This window comes from Oncorhynchus mykiss, chromosome 11 (assembly GCF_057628025.1).
Source record: "Oncorhynchus mykiss isolate SJ-2025 chromosome 11, ASM5762802v1, whole genome shotgun sequence".
Taxonomy (NCBI): domain Eukaryota; kingdom Metazoa; phylum Chordata; class Actinopteri; order Salmoniformes; family Salmonidae; genus Oncorhynchus; species Oncorhynchus mykiss.
In genome coordinates this window covers 28,293,037-28,311,271 of record NC_143032.1, presented here as the reverse complement: position 1 = coordinate 28,311,271, position 18,235 = coordinate 28,293,037, and the positions used below count along the sequence as shown (strand labels likewise).

The window sequence follows — 18,235 nt, the reverse complement described above, 5'->3', positions numbered from 1 at the left end:
TCTGTCATCATGCATCGGTATAGGCTCTACTAGGTTGAGTATGTTTTAACCATAAGGGTCTTAGTCAATTATCTGTAGATTCCCGTAATGATATGGCCCCAACCATACCAGAAACTCAGAATAAAATCTTTATATTTTTTTCAAAATATAATAATGTATAAATGGTGCGATGATCTGAAAGAACGCATAGTGAAGGAGTTTAAGGTTGGCGGGTCCTACGGTTTAGGAGGTGTAGAAGGTAATGTCGTAAAGCAGAGTGTCGTAAACCAGGTGCAGGGAGGGGAGGTGAAGCAGAGGGAGGAGGGGGAGTGGGGGCGAAAGAGGAGGTGACTCTCCAACAGCATTTAGACACAGCGAAAGGATCATGGCGGATGGCCCCAGGTGTAAGCGCAGAAAGCAGGCGAATCCGAGGAGGAATAACGGTAAGTAAAACTACTCCAATTTCCTTATTTTTCTGTGGTGAAGTGGACTAGAATGAGTTCTATCGAATTCTCGATTCTCCGAAGACTTTGGGACCCCCGGAGTTGCGTTTTTAGTGGGTCAAAGTGCTGGAAAGTAGCAAGTAAGCGCACAATTATAGCCCTCTGTGGTGTACCGTTATACCTGGCTCGCGACTCTCCCACCGCCTAGCGGTTGAGTGCACCACCCTGGACCGTTATACGCACCTAATCTCGTCCCTGCACTCGCTTTTGTTCCCCGTTCAGTCCCTTTTCGATTTGATTTAAATCCTCTTTTCGTATTTTTTGGAGTTTTCAACTTGATAGCTTGTTTCACCTTCTCTCGCCTTCAATTTGGCTAGCTTTCTAAAACCGGTGTCTGGGAATATAACCTTACCTGGTTGTTTTTTGCGGACCACGGTAGTTTGTCACCTTCTTTATCAATATAGAAAATAGATTGATGTTCTGAATCGGAAATGAGTGAATATGTGTAAAAGTTGTATTTCCTCAATGCACTTTGGAGAAACTGAACTGTTTCTGTCGCTTTTCTATTCGTTTCACGCACTGTAGCAGGTTGCGCGAGCCTTGATTAGGACACTTGCTACATCGTGGGCTCGGGCCCACCATCCATGCATTAGAAAATGTTTTTAATGTGAAAAGTGTACTGTTCTGCTGCTTGATCATCTATTCAAATGCATGCCGTTGTGTTAGGTAGGCTACACGCTACTTTCTGTCTTATTTTTCGTTGTAAATCATGTGTAGTGGAGAAGCACGCTTTCTCACCATTGACAATGGCAAGTGTGCATTAAAAAAACATTCGAAAAGTTATTGCTACGATAAGTAGAAAATATGTCGAATAAGATAAGGTTGTTATATAATTAATCAACAGAAATGCAAATGACCGTCGAGCTAAAAAAAAAAACGTTGTTTCTGTAGCATGCATTGTTGGGTAATGTTTTAGAGACTGGGAAGGGTAGCTCACGCGCTGTGCGTGTGAACAAGGCACAGCCTATATAAGGAATGTGCGTTTACATCCACAGTCGCGCGCTGGGAATTCAGATTTTATAGGTTTGTGTGCCGCGGGAGCGACACTTGCAGTTGGAACCAACCTGTTCATCCATTGTTTTTTTTATTAGATACATCATTTTTTGTTGTTTTTGTTTGTGTTTGTGTTTGTGTTTGCGGTTAAAAAGGCTGCACTGTAGGATTGGCTGGGTAGCCAGTGCGTTTTCTCCGAATCGTTTTTTTTCTCTGTCAGTAATTTAATTCATGTCATAGTGAAGTGCTTTATCTGTAAATTATATTAAAACCGACTTGCAAAGATCATACTATTCGGGGTTGCTTGTCAATCCGTTATGCTTTTTTGTAAACCCATATCATGTGTTCTCGTGTTATTTCGTTATTACTTGGTGACTTTTGTTTCACCATCAGAGGTGGGCGTTTTTTACGCATAGGAATAATGTTTGTTTTGTAGGCTGTTAGTATAGGTTTTCTGAAAAAAAGAAGATATTTTATCCTGACGACATGCGTAGCCTATAGCCTCATGCAAGTAGTCAGCAGCGCAAGTGTTCGAGCCACCCAGCGGAGCCTGCAGGAACATAAGGACATGTTTACTTGATCTGGAAAACGGGGCTTTGGTGTTTCTAAACACCCCTCTGTCAAAACAAACTTAAAATCTAATTGCTGGTGACTGAATACGCTGAGTTAGAGAAGGAATCGTCTCACTGGAATCTGTCTTCCAAAGCAGTGGAGAGCGGCCTCTGTGCCGTGCGCTGCAGCAAATGGCAACTTGTGCAGGTAGAAAAGGCAACGGGTGTCTGTAGGCGCGGCATGCTGTCATCGTGTCAATTTGTTGTGATTTTTTGTCATGGAGGAGTCGCTTGTTGTGCTTACTGTCATTGTTTGTCATTTTATAATATAAACCTAGGATATTTATTGTGTGCCTTGTCTCTTTGCCACGGTGTTGATCACAGATCCGTGCATGCCATCATGCCAGTGCTCGGTTGACAACAGTGAATTTGTGCTTTCACACTTTATAGCGGAGTTGTTGTAGCGTGTATTTGCGGCTCATTCATGGTCCGTGAAGAATATTTCCTGCATTCGAGTCACCTCAGAGAAATATAGACGCACCTGGTAGGTGCTGACAGATGATACAATTTGTACATGGTTTAATATGAGTAATTTATATACAATTCTAGAAAATAATTCAAACGTATTATTTATTGACATTTTTGCATCATTTGTTTTCCTTTTTACACTTATTTTAATTTCTTCACTTATTTTCCATTTTGTGTAAATTACATGTCACTGTACTGTTGCCCATTTGATGTTCATGTAAAAAATAAACTGAGTTAGCCTATGTTTTATTCCTTATGTTATCTAATTTAGCATACACACTGCTTACCTCAACTGTGTTATGCTGGGTGTTCAGCCTAAAAATGGGTTCCCCGTTAAAAAGAAACCCCCTTTTAGAGGGGTAGTGATTTGATTGCTTTGGGACAGGACAGGACAGGACAGGGGGGCGATCTGGCAGTTACTGAAACCAAAAGGTGCTTGGCGCCAGCCCTGTATTGGTTGTCTTACTGGGCCTGGAGCTGGGCCTGACAGAGCAGAGCAAGCTGAGATCAAGGTGAGCCCCGTCACAGCTGTAAACATGGAGGTGCTAACAGCCGGCCAAGCAGGCAGGACAACAGGTGTTTGCAATCTGTGGGACACTGTCTCCACTGGCTTCCTTGGTCACTTCTATCCTGACCAGGACTAGTCCAGATCCCATCAGGAATAGCAGCAACCATTCCCCGGAATGGTAATTTAACACCGCAATTTGGGAATAGAGGAATGCGGCCCGGTATTAACATTCTTAGCAAAAATAAACAGTCACTCTTGGCCTGTCTTTGTAAACGTGTGAAAGTGGAGGTTATAGGGCCTTCATTTCAAAGGAACTTTCCATATCAGTATTTATTTGAATTGATCAAAGGGTTCACTCTCCTCTCTCTATCTTGTTTCTCTCTCTCTCTCTCTCTCTCTCTCTCTCTCTCTCTCTCTCTCTCTCTCTCTCTCTCTCTCTCTCTCTCTCTCTCTCTCTCTCTCTCTCTCTCTCTCTCTCTCTCTCTCTCTCTCTCTCTCTCTCTCTCTCTCTCTCTCTCTCTCTCTCTCTCTCTCTCTCTCTCTCTCTCTCTCTCTCTCTCTCTCTCTCTCTCTCTCTCTCTCTCTCTCTCTCTCTCTCTCTCTCTCTCTCTCTCTCTCTCTCTCTTAATCATCCTACAGAAGAGGAAGAATGGGTCTGTGGGTCTATGTTTGGCTTCCGTAAAGCTGTGTGATGTAGTACAGGATGTTTATTTGGCTGGTAAAACTATAATTAGTGCGCTGGACTAATTTTTGCCCCTAAATAATATTGAATGTAACCACACGCTGTAAAGTTGTGTGAGAACAATAAAGAAACACTGTGGTTGAGCTACAGTTCTTAAGAAAATAAGATGTTTTGGCCATTCCAAAGGCTTCAGGGGGAGAGGGGTTTTAAAAGCCATCTGTTTTAAAAGCCATCTGTTAACATTTAAAAGGTCTACCCCTGGTGAGTGGAGTTTAGCAGAAGAGGACATTTTCATTTATCAGTTCTTTAACTTTTGAACAACTTCCTCTGCTGCATATGAAAGTGCCAAGTCAGAGGAACGTCCCCCGCCCCCTCGTCTCCTCACCCCTCCTCACCTCCCCCAGTCCTTTATTCCGGGGGAAGACACAGTATCCAGGGGTGCTTTTGCTTACCCCCTGACCTAGGCACCCATGTGTGCCTCCACTATGACTTCACTTCCCCCCCCTGTGCCATTGTTGGGTCCCTTCCAGCATGTCCAATTGTGTTTGTGTTTAAGTCCCTTCAATGAAAGGATCCCGAGGGGTATAAAAGCATGGGGTTGGCTCTGGACTTTAGTCTCCTCCCCCTGCTCCCTCGACCCCTCCCTCCCTCCCTCCCCCTGACCAGTACAACCCCTGTCCTGTTGAGTTTGGTAGGGGAGGGAGGGATAAGAGGGGGAGGGGGGGGGGGGGGGGCGTGAGAGCTGGCAGGGAGGGATGACAGTGAGGTGCTGCTGGAGAGGAGAGCCAGTGGGAAGGAAGGTGGACACTCACTCACTCTGTCAAACACAACTGATCGCTCCCTTTACATGAGAATAGTCTGAGTGTTTCCAATGGAAAGGAGTGCAAAGGATTCATTTTGGGTAGTGAGGCAAACTAAGAAGTAGGATATGACAAGTTAACGACAAATCTCTAGTCGAGGAACTGTCTTGACAGACCTCTTGAGGTTTGAATAGGCCCAATCATGTTTTCTTCTTTTGTCATTTTTATGCTTCTCCACACGTTTTAAAATGTTTGATATGAAATTCTAATCTCTACACCGCTCAATGCACCATGTCACACATTTCAATGATTTCCCAGCAGACAAGTCTGTTTGTGCTCATAATCTGATGCTACTCAAACCCTTTCCCACTGTTGTTGAGGCAGCTTAATGATTAGCAAGCTCCTATAGAGGTATTGCATTACCCTATAAAAATGTGCTTTCTCTTGCCTTAGAAAAGCAGTTTTAAACCCCAAGTCAGTTTTACTAACCCCCTTAACTACGCTTGGATGTCCTTTATTGGGGTTGTGTGTGGGATGAATGCTTAAATGAACCATTGTGTGTTAAAGCTTTGGTTGGAGGAAAGCCTGAGGAGAAAGAGCCTAGTTACCTTTGCAGCCTGCTCGCTCTACCACATACACTGTCAGTGGAGGAAGAAAAGGCCCATTGAGTGGGGCCGGCGTGGGGAAGGAGAGGCCTTTTCACACTCTGCTTGTGGGAAACTTCTCCCCCATACTGGGCATGGCTATTTGCATATGACCCATTCTCTTCCCAGAGACCCCAGTACTGACAGAGGAATCCGTGGAAAGCTCTGAGAATTCATCACAATCTCCCTCAGTCTCACGACACGACACTCAGGTTTTTGCGTTTGCGTTTTTTTGTTGTTGGATACCCCAGCCTTTCTTTTTTTTTTTTTCGGAAATGTGTTTTGTCCGTGTCATGCTCACTTTTTGCTGAAGGTTTGTCTATGCCTCCTGACTATCATTTTGTGTTGTGTTTTTCCTGTGTGTAGTCTAAGCCCTGTATTTAGTGTTAAACTGAGGCTACATCCCATAACGTGCTCCAGCAGCCGGCAGGTGTTCCTCCCTATATAACCCAGATAGGGCCCACGACGGAGCTGCGTGACTGGGCAGCCTGGGTTGGACGTGCTGGGGGGGGGGGGGGGGGCCAAGGCTGACATAATGAATGAGGAGGCATGAGGGATGGAGTGTCAATAATGTTGTTGAAAGGACAGAAATATCCTGGAGTTGTTCAGTTGGGGGGTTGGCGGGGGAAGAGGGGGGAGGTTGGGTGTGTAGAGGGGGAGACTATACACGACAGGCCCAAGTGAACTGAACAAAATCATGATGGGGGGGGGGCTCAGAAGGAGCAAGAGGAAGAGCGGGCCCCAGCATAGGCTCTCGTTCTAGCTGGATCAGGAGCCTTCCTCAGTGGCTCAGATCCAACCAGGGGACTGAGTATACAAACTTCTAGATGGAATCTGCCGTACGGGGGAAACAGCGCCACTGTCCGCCCAACAGCTGTTGTTATTGGTTTTGGTTTTGTTTCGTTGACGTAGCAGAGGTGGGGAGCGTAGGGGGACGTCGCACATCAGGGTAACAAATCAATCACAGTGCATATGCTGCTGTTCTATCGCACGTGCAATGATGTCAGAGGGGAAAAAACAGTGTTCGTTGTTGGCAGTAACTTCTTTGTTGTTGTAACATCGCAAACGGACGTGGCGGTTTCGCCATTGTCCCTCAAGCAATGGAAAAAACTTGTTGATTTGACCAATGGAACTTCTGCATGTAGTGTGTGCGCTCAGCTGTTTACAATACAATGGGCTTACAGTATCCGTATCCAGCACTGGGACTAGAGAACACTTTAGTGTGTTGTTGTGACCACACAGGAAGTGCCTCCAACCTACACTCTCCTCCTCTTCCTCTCCCCATTACTGACTCCCCAGAGTGAGTCATAGACAGACAGGTGTGTTGGTGAGATGACCTCACCCAGCCCACAGCCTCACAATTTCTGAGGGCAAGAAATGAAATGCCTTCCTCGCTTCATCTCGCTCTCTCCTTATCGCTCCTCCCTCGCTCTCTGTTCTTACATGGATATTGAGACAGGTGCGATAAAAATAAGTCCAAAAACAAATAGTGTCTACTCCTCCCTCTCTCTCTCTCTCTCATTATTCCATTCCTCCTACCGATACCATATTACATAGAAACAGGTGGGAGTTGAAATGATAGTCTGAAACAAAATAAAGCTTCTACTCCTCCCTCTCTTTCTCTACCTGTCCCATAGACCCCGCCATGTGGGAGCTGAAATGATAGTGTCCCGTTGTGTATAGCTTATAGCCGGGGTAGATGGCAGCTCCAGGATCAGTTGGTGACATGTCTTTTTGAATAATGTGTTTTGTGGCTGCTCTTTAGGCTGGACTAGTCGTGTTGGGAGTTGACAGTGACCCTACTGTCTGTTGCCTCAGCCTCCCCTCTCCTCCGTCTTCTCCTCTTATCCCCCCTGTTCCTCTGTGTCTGCTGCTTCATCCTCTCTTCCCTCTCCCTCCTTCTCGCTCCCCTCTCACACGATCGCCTCTCTCCTTCACCTGCCCCCCCCCCTCCTACTCTCATATTGCCTCAGCCTCCTCTCTCCTCCCTCTCCTCCTCTCCTCCCCTGTTTCTCAGTGGAGCGGTTAATGAAAGGTCTGTGTTAACAATAGACAGGCAGCAGGCGCTGAGCCGCCAGCCCTGATCATGCCAGTTTGTGTTTGGGCCACAAACTCATCAGTGGAATCTTTGTTCCTCACCTTTAACCTGACAATTCATTCTCAGTTTCCCTGAAAAGCATGACAGTACAAAACCAACGGAGCAATATGGTGACTTTATGCTGACAGATCGTAACGTTTCTTGTGGTGCGTCTTTTTGAGTCACTTATCATTGCTTATCATTATTACCCCCTGGCCTGCATGTACTATAGCTGTGATGATATCAGGCAAGACAGGCATTGGCCGGGGTCAGAAGTAGTACACTGTATAGAGAATACCGTGCTATTTGGGACTCAGCCCAGAGGGACGTGTGTGTCCAAGAGCCATCCTAATGACCTGAAAATGTTGACAGAGGCTAAAACGGCTCCTGTGATGTCCCTATCCCCGGGCCACAGTTAGTGACTTACACAGGGGCCACGCAGTCAAGTAGCTAGCTAGCACACTGCTTTAACAGAAACCCTAGTCGCCTTGTTTATTAGTCAGGCAGAGAGGAGAGGAGGGAGGCAACGCTGAATGTCAGAGTCTGTAGACATCACAACACACAGGAGTAATGAGAGAGCGAGATAGAGAGAGAACGAGAGAGGTAGTAGCCTGAAAACAGAGCGTGGTAGGGAGGGGAATGGGACAGGCTGGAGGCTTGAGACAAGCGTAATGTCCACAGCATCATCCCTGGACCCAGCGTCACTGAGCATGTGCAGCTGAGCTGGCCTGGCCCTGCTAGTGCAACAGAGATACAGTGAGTGAATCGTATTGTTTCAGCAGAGCTCAGTCTGAGACAGGAGCGCTCTCACATTTAGTCATCGAGGCTTCCGCCCAAATGGCAAGATTTTCCCTATAACGTGCACTGGTATGGGCCCCTACTGGCCCTGGTCAAAAGTGGTGTACTTAAGGCCTAATAGGGAATAGGGTGCCATTTGGGACACATCCCTGGGTGATGAATGAGTTTGGCCTGTAAAACAGCTTTATAAACGGTTTATTCCCCTAGCTGTTACGCCGCCACCCCATATGCTGCTTCCCCTGATGTCATTGTTCTGTGTGTTAAGTACACGTCTCTGGGGAGTTGGTGAGCTGTAAGCACATCTCTTTGATGTTTTTTTTGCTCTTCATTGCTTACTGTCCTCATTTGATCAGGTTTCTGTGTGTCTAGCTACCTACCAATACTCACCTGATGTCATTGACTCTAGACTAGAGCAAAGTACACCTACCTACTGTAGCTACCTCTCCAAGCTCCACCCCCCGGGCTCTCTGTCAACTCTGGGAGCAGAGAACCCTGATCGAACCACTGACTACCCTTTTGACCTGTCCGCCTCTCTGTTATCGCTCAGGTGTTTGGCCTCAGCCTCGCTACACACGCTTCATCCACAGAGTCGGGGTGGAAGGGAGAGAAGGAGTACAAACGTGGTCGCTATAGCCAGACCGTCCCACATCTGTCCTCCTCTTAGCCGTAATGACGTCATCCTTGCCGCGCTCATTACTCAGGCACCGAGCTTCCTGTCCCGCTCACACAGAGGGAGAGCCAATGAACCGTGGGTTTTAATTGATCATGTTTAGAGTCATATGACACCATTAATTAGTGCTTGTAGTTGTTTGTGTGTTTGTTTGTTGTTTCCTGCTGCCGGCTCGTGTTGTGTTCTAAACAGAGGACCAGGCATCATTAGGCGTCTCATCTGTTAGCCGCGCGCCACTGAGCTAACATCACATTATTTTGTAGCCTGGCACTGGTGGTGCGCTACCCCTCTCTCTCTTTCTCTCTCTGTCTGTCTGTGTCTCTCGCTCTTCTTTCTCTCTCTGTCCTTCTTTCTTTCTCTCGCTTTCTCTTTCTTTCTATCTCTCTGGCAGCTGCCAGGGTTCTCCCACTCCAACATGAGCAGGTGCTGCAGGCATGTAGGAACTCACTACAGCGCTCATAAATAACACCTGACAGAAGTATGAGAGAGAGAGAGAGAGAGAGAGAGAGAGAGAGAGAGAGAGAGAGAGAGAGAGAGAGAGGGAGAGAACGAGATTTAAAGTTTCCTCTGGCATGAGAGCTATATCAAGGAGAGCAGGGCGTGATTCATGGTCAGCTCTGTTCCTCAGCCTCCTGCAGAAGGAGATGCTGCTGTTAACCGGGAGCAATGTGAATGAAGTGGCTGCCTACCCTGCCTGCCCTTCTCAAATGTATTTGTTCACCGCCTCCACTCCCTTTCTTCTACCAACGACCCATTAAAAATGTAGCCCACACTTTCATGCCACATCAAATTAGTTAAAAAAATACATTACACAGACAGAGGGTATTGTCATTGAGGTATCTTTTTCTCCAATTAAGAACCGAAGAGCTTCTGAACAACGCTAATTGTCCGGCACCCTAAAAGCAAATGAAGTGGTCAAACAGGAATTAAATTTCATGCACACTTTAATAATCTCTCACAATTATGAACTTGTACCGCAAAGAAATCAAATAAAAATGATATGCAAGGACATGTGTTTTTAGCCTAGGCTACTTCAAATCTTCAGTCTGTCTTTAGCCACTTCAGGACAACTATCGATCACTCGTTCAGTCAATCATTTCTCTGATTGGCTAACCTATGAACAAAACCAGGAAGTCTGTAAGATTACCCAGGATGCAACCTGAGCAGTCTTTATAAAAAATGGTGGATAAATGAAGGTAGTTCACTCAGGCCGGTCTACTTAAGGGGGTGGCTCTCCCATAGACACCAATGTGATAGCAGCTGGGTCTGGTCTACTTAGTTCATTGACTTCCATTGAAACAGAAGAAATTAGGGAGTGGAATGTCTCACTTCCTCTTCTGTCTCTGGTCTTTATCTCTGTCAAAACAACAGTGTTCCTTGCCTGGGTTGCGCCCCAAATGGCACCCTTTTCCATATATAATATAGTACACTACCACTTTTGACCAGAACCATATCTGCCCTGATCAAAAGTAGTACACTGTATAGGGAATATGGTGCCATTTAGGATGCAACCTTGGTCTGGTCCTAATCAGCTAAAGGCAGCATTCCCAGCCCCTGTGGAAGGCAAGGGACCTATTTAAGGCTTCTTGTTGGAGGTTGGAAACAACATAAAATACGGGTTAGGAGGACTAGCTGTGCTGCCATATAGTTTTAAAAGCTCTGTGAACTTAGCAGAAGAAAACAACTTTTGTGAGAACAGTATCAAAATGTTAGTTGCGTCAATTGAGGGAAATAGCTGCAGACACAGGTTTTATGAAAGAGGTCTGACTCTGGCCACACACGGTATCGAGCTGCCGTCTGTAACCTCCGCCTCTCACCTGGTGTGCTGACGAAAGATGGTTGGTTTTTATTTGGTGGGGAAAGCTTGTCATCGTTTGTTTGATAGGAAATGGTCCATTAACCCTGTCACCCATTGCTTTATCAAGCCAAATTCTCAACCATTCAAAATGACACAATGTGTCCCATCCTCCTTTCTTTTGAGTGTGTGCCTCTGGCATCCAACATTTCCCCAACACCAACCTGCCTTCAATACAAAATGACCCGGTCCTTATTCTGCCATCTATGCTAACTGCCCTCATTCACTGTAGCGCCCTCCTGACTTCTAAACAGGGCTATAAAGACGCTTCATTCAACCAGTAAAAAGCCCCCCTGCCCAATGTGTGTGTGTGTGTGTGTACCCCCCTGCCCAGTGTGACTGTGGCCTTCCTTGTTCTAGTGCCAGGATGTAGCCAGTCTTCCTTGGCATCGTTGCCATCGTGGCACCATGTACAATCCACTGATAATATATCTGTGTTATGTAGGGTTCCTATATATATAATCCTATATTATAGGATGTTGTTACTGTATGTAGTGTTAAGTCGATTCTACACTGAAAAGAGAAAGGTTCTAAAAATGGTTCTTCCTCAGCTCTTACGGTTCCTTGGAGAACTCTTGCCCGATAAAGGACCCTTTGAGTTAAGTGTGGGGTTCTTGGCGTGGCATCTACGGTTCTTCAGAATTCTGAAAGGTTCTGGAAATGTATGGAAGCCTGCAGATGTGTCCCTTTCATAGCAGACAGTAAATTGGCCAGTGTTAATTAGTGTTGAATTTTCAGTGTAACATTACTAGTGTTGATTCGAGAGTTAAAAGAACACTGTAAAGAGTTAAAGGTGCTACACATAGGATTCTTAAAGAATGTTTGCATTGTAGTGGAATAGTGGAATGATAGTGGAATGATCGTGTGTCACAGTATTATTTACCCACCAGTGTTGTGATTGCCTGTGATATTCACCTATTGATTTATCCCACCGGAGCGGCGTCTCTTGTTAAACTATGCTGTTCTGACTTTGTGGCTGTGTTATGGAAGTTGTTCTCTTATCTTATCTTTTCCTGGTTGCTAAAATTCTCCACTGTTCGCTCAATTTCAGTTTATGTGAGAACTAGCACTGGATAGTGTAAGGAATCATTGTACCATCTAAATCGCTTTGAAATATATTTTCGATAACAAAAATATATCGTTTTTACAGCTGTTTAAAGTCATTTTTTCTGATCCTAGATCTGTGCCTGTATGGTCAACTTCACCTCTGGAGTGTAGAAACACCAAGGGTCCATATTCACAAAGCGTCTCAGAGTAGGAGTGCTGATTTAGGGTCCGCTACTCCCTCTTATTTATTATGCAAAGGCTAAACTGACCCTAGATCAGCACTCCCAGGCCTGAGAGAAGAGGCGAGTCAGGGTTAGTGGGAGCTCACTTCCTGTTGTTGACGCTGACGTAACCTGTGTCGGGTGAACAAGGTGATGGGTGCTGCCATGAGATTACCCGAGAAAGTCACATGGTCTGTCTGCGCGCGCGCGTGTGTGTGTGTGTGTGTGTGTGTGTGTGTGTGTGTGTGTGTGTGTGTGAGAGAGCGCGAGAGAGAGAGAGATCTGGTTTGCTATGCATTCCTGACCTCCACCTGAATGATGACCTATGAACAAACTGTTTTTTTTCTTTCTGAGGCTACATGCCTCGCGCCTGCCACCCAGCCCAGCAGACCTGGGGGGCTGTTACTACCAGAGGTTTGGACCACGGCTGCTTTGCCCCTCAGTAACACGGGAAGGTATTTGGCCTTCACCAGACTCTCTGGAATGGATACACAGATGTATTTCCTGTGAGCACTTTGTTACATTATCCACTAATGTGAAATAACATCATCACTGAAATAATAGAATGCTTTGCTTGATCAGATTCACAGAATTATCCATCCAAGACGCAGTCAGATTGCATTTCTCTATCTATATTCATGTAAATCTTGCAATAGAAATGATTACGTAATGTTATTTTTCCCCCAAATGGAAACGTCCTAATATGGTAAAGGCCATGGTAAGGTTTAGCATGGAGGACACTGACTTCCCACTTAGGCCTTAATTCCCTGAGTCAAGCCACCCCCATGTCCTCCCCCTGGCTGGCTAATTTAAAGCAGTGCCTTCTTAATCGAATGCCTGTCTAATAAATCAATTAGATCAAGAGGAATCTCCTAACTCTGGCTGGCCTGTGGGAACAGAACATCTCGGCAGGGAGAGAGAACGTTGCTACGCCCTTCTGGAGTCAGAGCTGAAGGAATCTTACTGTATCCCCTCTATCAGGAGACACGGAATGAGTTGTCAATCAGTTCTAGAATTGTAACTAAAGGAATCTTACCTAGCTACAGTATTCTCTGATTGTATCAGCGGTCACAGAATGAGTCGTAATTCAATCAACTCCACATAGCGGTATTTATAGCGATTACAGCTGTAAGTCGCTTGGGGTATGTCTATCAGTTTTGCACATCGAGAGACTGAAATTTTTTCCCATTCCTCCTTGCAAAACAGCTCGAGCTCAGTGAGGTTGGATGGAGAGCATTTGTGAACAGCAGTTTTCAGTTCTTTCCACAGATTCTCGATTGGATTCAGGTCTGGACTTTGACTTGGCCATTCTAACACCTGGATATGTTTATTTTTTAACCATTCCATTGTAGATTTTGCTTTATGTTTTGGATCATTGTCTTGTTGGAAGACAAATCTCCGTCCCAGTCTCAGGTCTTTTGCAGACTCCATCAGGTTTTCTTCCAGAATGGTCCTGTATTTGGCTCCATCCATCTTCCCATCAATTTTAACCGTCTTCCCTGTCCCTGCTGAAGAAAAGCAGGCCCAAACCATGATGCTGCCACCACCATGTTTGACAGTGGGGATGGTGTGTTCAGCTGTGTTGCTTTTACGCCAAACATAACGTTTTGCATTGTTGCCAAAAAGTTCAATTTGACCAGAGCACCTTCTTCCACATGTTTGGTGTGTCTCCCAGGTGGCTTGTGGCTAACTTTAAACAACACTTTTTATGGATATCTTTAAGAAATGGCTTTCTTCTTGCCACTCTTCCATAAAGGCCAGATTTGTGCAATATACGACTGATTGTTGTCCTATGGACAGAGTCTCCCACCTCAGCTGTAGATCTCTGCAGTACATCCAGAGTGATCATGGGCCTCTTGGCTGCATCTCTGATCAGTCTTCTCCTTGTATGAGCTGAAAGTTTAGAGGGACGGGGGGGGGGGGCAGATTGGATTTAATGTGTGTGTTAGACAAAATAATTGCTACTGCATCGCAAGGCTCTCATGTTGGGAATGATCTGTTCATGTCTGTGTGCGACGTGTGCATGCACAAACACACACATGCACAAACACCTCCCTTCGCTCATGCGTGGCTGATAATTACAGCGTCATAGCACCCCTACGTTAGAAAACACAACAACAATGTGACTAGACAGATAATTCTGTTTGGGATGAAGCTATGGTCTGGCTTCCCCCTAAATAATGCCTGTGACTCAGCATCCCGATTTCCTGTTGAAAAGAGAGAAAATAACCTCCAGAGATTATTAGAGTATTTATTAAGTCCTGCTTCCTCTCAGTGAGAGGCCTGTCTCTCCTAGACCTCCCCCTCTCACCCTACTCTGCTGTAGGCCTCCTCTCCCCTGGACCTCCCCCTCTCAACCACTCACCTGGCTGTAACCAGGGAGGTTTTGACCTCCTCCTCTCAACCACTCACCTTGCTGGAACCAGGGAGGTTTTGACCCCCTCTCAACCACTCACCTTGCTGTAACCAGGGAGATTTGACCTCCTCCTCCCAACCACTCACCTTGCTGTAACCAGGGAGGTTTTGACCTCCTCCTCCCAACCACTCACCTTGCTGTAACCAGGGAGATTTGACCTCCTCCTCCCAACCACTCACCTTGCTGTAACCAGGGAGGTTTTGACCTCCCTCTCTCAACCACTCACCTTGCTGTAACCAGGGAGGTTTTGACCTCCCCCTCTCGACCACTCACCTTGCTGTAACCAGGGAGGTTTTGACCTCCCCCTCTCGACCACTCACCTTGCTGTAACCAGGGAGGTTTTGACCTCCTCCTCTCAACCACTCACCTTGCTGTAACCAGGGAGGTTTTGACCTCCCCCTCTCAACCACTCACCTTGCTTTTTTTAGTAGTATGTGTTGTGAGATTTTAGGCTGGTGAGAAAGGGAATGTTACGTGTATGTAGTGGGTGTGTTTAAGTGGACACACATGTAGTATCTAACCCTCCAGATGTCCTCCAGAAAGGCAATGTGTGGGCTGTGCCCTTTACCTAAGAGATACACACCATGTGTGGCAGTGTGTGCTTACAGTATGTGTTTGTTTGTTGATGTGTGTGTCTATTTTATATCTGTGTGTGTGTGTGTGTGTGTGTGTGTGTGTGTGTGTGATACTCACCTTTTGCCCGAGTCTGTCCCGAGCTTGTTTATCCCCAAGGGCGCCTCTTTGTAAAGCAGAGGAGGTTTAATCATCTCACTGACACATGTCCTCGTTATCACCCTAGATTAATGAGCTCGCCATTAATGAAAAAAAAGCAGGAGTTGCTAACCTCCCTCCTCCCTCTCTCCTCCACATGTTTAACACCAGCCCGGAGGAGAGAGGGAAAGAATGGAGGAGGCGGAGAGAGAGAGAGATAACAGGGGTTAAAGAGAGCGAGATGCCGTAGAGAGAGAGAGAGGGAGGAGAGAGGGGGAGTAAGAAGATGATGCTTAGCTCTCCCCAGGGGGATGACATCACTCTGAGGGAGGTATGATGTCTATCAGCTCTGTTTATTATCCATGAGAGAGAGGGTGTGTCTGTGTATTACTAGGCCTTACTGAGAGGGTGTGTCTGTGTATTACTAGGCCTTACTGAGAGGGTGTGTCTGTGTATTACTAGGCCTTACTGAGAGGGTGTGTTTGTGTATTACTAGGCCTTACTGAGAGGGTGTGTCTGTGTATTACTAGGCCTTACTGAGAGGGTGTGTCTGTGTATTACTAGGCCTTACTGAGAGGGTGTGTCTGTGTATTACTAGGTCTTACTGAGAGGGTGTGTCTGTGTATTACTAGGCCTTACTGAGAGGGTGTGTCTGTGTATTACTAGGCCTTACTGAGAGGGTGTGTCTGTGTATTACTAGGCCTTACTGAGAGGGTGTGTCTGTGTATTACTAGGCCTTACTGAGAGGGTGTGTTTGTGTATTACTAGGCCTTACTGAGAGGGTGTATCTGTGTATTACTAGGCCTTACTGAGAGGGTGTGTCTGTGTATTACTAGGCCTTACTGAGAGGGTGTGTCTGTGTATTACTAGGCCTTACTGAGAGGGTGTGTCTGTGTATTACTAGGCCTTACTGAGAGGGTGTGTCTGTGTATTACTAGGTCTTACTGAGAGGGTGTGTCTGTGTATTACTAGGCCTTACTGAGAGGGTGTGTCTGTGTATTACTAGGCCTTACTGAGAGGGTGTGTCTGTGTATTACTAGGCCTTACTGAGAGGGTGTGTCTGTGTATTACTAGGCCTTACTGAGAGGGTGTGTCTGTGTATTACTAGGCCTTACTGAGAGGGTGTGTCTGTGTATTACTAGGCCTTACTGTCTGTTTGTCTGGACACAAGCCTCCAATCTCTCTTTGTATTCAGCCATCTCTCTCTCTCTCTCTCTCTCTCTCTCTCTCTCTCTCTCTCTCTCTCAGTAATGTTGAATGAAAATCATATTCGCCTATTGTTGAATATCCTTTTGCTTTATGTATCTAGTGTGCTGATGGCTAAGTGAGGTTTCCTATGTGACAAAGCCGGTGTGATGACAGATAAGGACTGAATCCCAAATGGCACCCTATTCACTATATAGTGCACTAGTTTTGACCAAAACCATATGGCCCCGGGTCAAAGGTATTGCTCTATGTAGGGACTAGGGTGCCATTTGAGAAGCAGGCAAAGCCACTGGGTTGATGGATAAAGGTGTGGATGAGACAAGGAGAGACGGGTGGCAGGTGCAGCTAACGGGGAGTGTAATCATCAGATACCAGAAACCAGCAACAGGAAATCCAGGTTGTCGTGGCAACCTGGCGTTATTGATTAAGTGGTCATCTCTGAGCTCATGCTGCAGCAAGGGACCCGGGTGGAGATGCTGGCAGACTGCGTCCTTTTACAAGCAGAGGATAGGGGATCAGGAGGAGTGATGCACTGCTCTGTCTCTGGAGAGGGGCTAACAAAAAGGTTTACTTCTGTGGACTTAGGCCCTAGTCTTCTCCCTCTCTTACTCGTCTTTCTTTCTTTCTTTCTGTCTCCCCTCTCTCCCCTCTCTCTCTCTATCTCTCTCTCTCGCTTGCTCTCTCTCATCTCCCTCTCTTGCTCTTTCTCTCCTCCTTCCCTTCCCTTCCCTCTCTCTCCTTTCTCTCCCTCCCTCCCTCCCTTCGTCCCTCCCTTCCTCCCTCGCCCTCCTTGCTTCTCTCCAGTCTGTGTGTCTCTATATAAGGCTGTGTACTGAGACGTTTCATTGGGTGTTTCCGCAGCATTAACTCACATGGTTCAGTCTGATTTATGGGGCTGTGGCAGACAAGGACAGTTTGCTTTTCCATTTTACTAGAACCACTCGACCAGACCAGCCCTGCCCTGCATGATCCCAGTGATTTAGGGCCATTGCTGTAAATGCACTGATCTCTATGTAGCCTGTAGGTTATTGCCTATATTCACAATTAGCTGATGGCGGTGTATATTTAGAATCTTTCACCGTTTGGCTGACTTGACTTGATATTCTCGTGGTATCTTCTTTCAGTGTACGCAAGATCTTCTCCCCTCTCTCAGGACAGGCTCACTGGTCATCTCGCCCAATCCCAAATCCCTACCAGATGTCTCTCTTCTCGCACTGTCGACACCCAGTGCTTTGGTCACACCTGGCTCTGGCTGTGGAGTCCTGGGCTATCGAACACTAAGACAGTGTCTAATGGAGGAATGATGCAGCCTGCAATTCTCTGCCAGAAAACAGCTGGGCAGAAGCCTGAGGTAACATGAGGGAACAATGAGGAGGAGGGTTAAACCCCCTCTAGACTGCCCTGGGAATCCAGGGTTCTCCTCCTCTCCCACTCTCTTTCCTTTTCTTAACTAGGTATAAATGGGTCTTCCCTGTTGGGGAGTTTGACTTACAATATCTGGGGTGTTGAGGCTTTCTCTCCGTTAGGGAGAGTTTCATCCTACGTAGGCAGACTCCGTGATCGTGCGTGGGCTCGCATGGAAATTGAATCTAACGAGGCAGAGGCACTCCCTTATGACCCACTCAAAAGAGGGGACTTCCTGCTCGCCTTAACACAGGCCTACTGTGATGATCACAAGGGATACAGCCCATCTTTCTGATGTATCCCCCCTTCAGGGGTTAGAGAAGATAGCAGCACAAGCTCCCCCCTGGTCAGGAGTGGTCTCTCTCTCCTCACACCCCCTCCAGTCACACCAGACTAGAAAACAGAGCAGCTCTCTGTGCCGGGTTCCTCTGTGTGACTCTGTCCTGTTAACCCATGACTGCTGAACTGACTACCAGCCCCCCAATACAGTCAGTCTCACAACAACGCTGAGAGATGGGTGTGATGGCTGGGTGAAAATCACCCCGATGAGTCACTCACTTCTGGAATGACTCGAGAGGTGAGTCATCGGCAGAGTGGCCCCTAGAGAATGGAGCCACAGCAACACCTGAAGGGGCTACAGCA

General features: G+C 46.5%; 1 protein-coding gene across 1 annotated transcript in view; it reads left to right on the top strand.

Annotated features, from left to right (window-relative positions):
* The first annotated feature begins 210 nt into the window (after positions 1-210).
* The window catches only part of LOC110535555 (zinc finger E-box-binding homeobox 1), a 67,282-nt gene continuing 49,257 nt past the window's right edge, over positions 211-18,235 (top strand). The window contains exon 1 of the mRNA XM_036935284.2: positions 211-422. Within this exon, the coding sequence (XP_036791179.2) occupies positions 365-422 (58 nt within the window). The 5' untranslated portion in view covers positions 211-364. The remainder of the gene's footprint in view (positions 423-18,235) is intronic.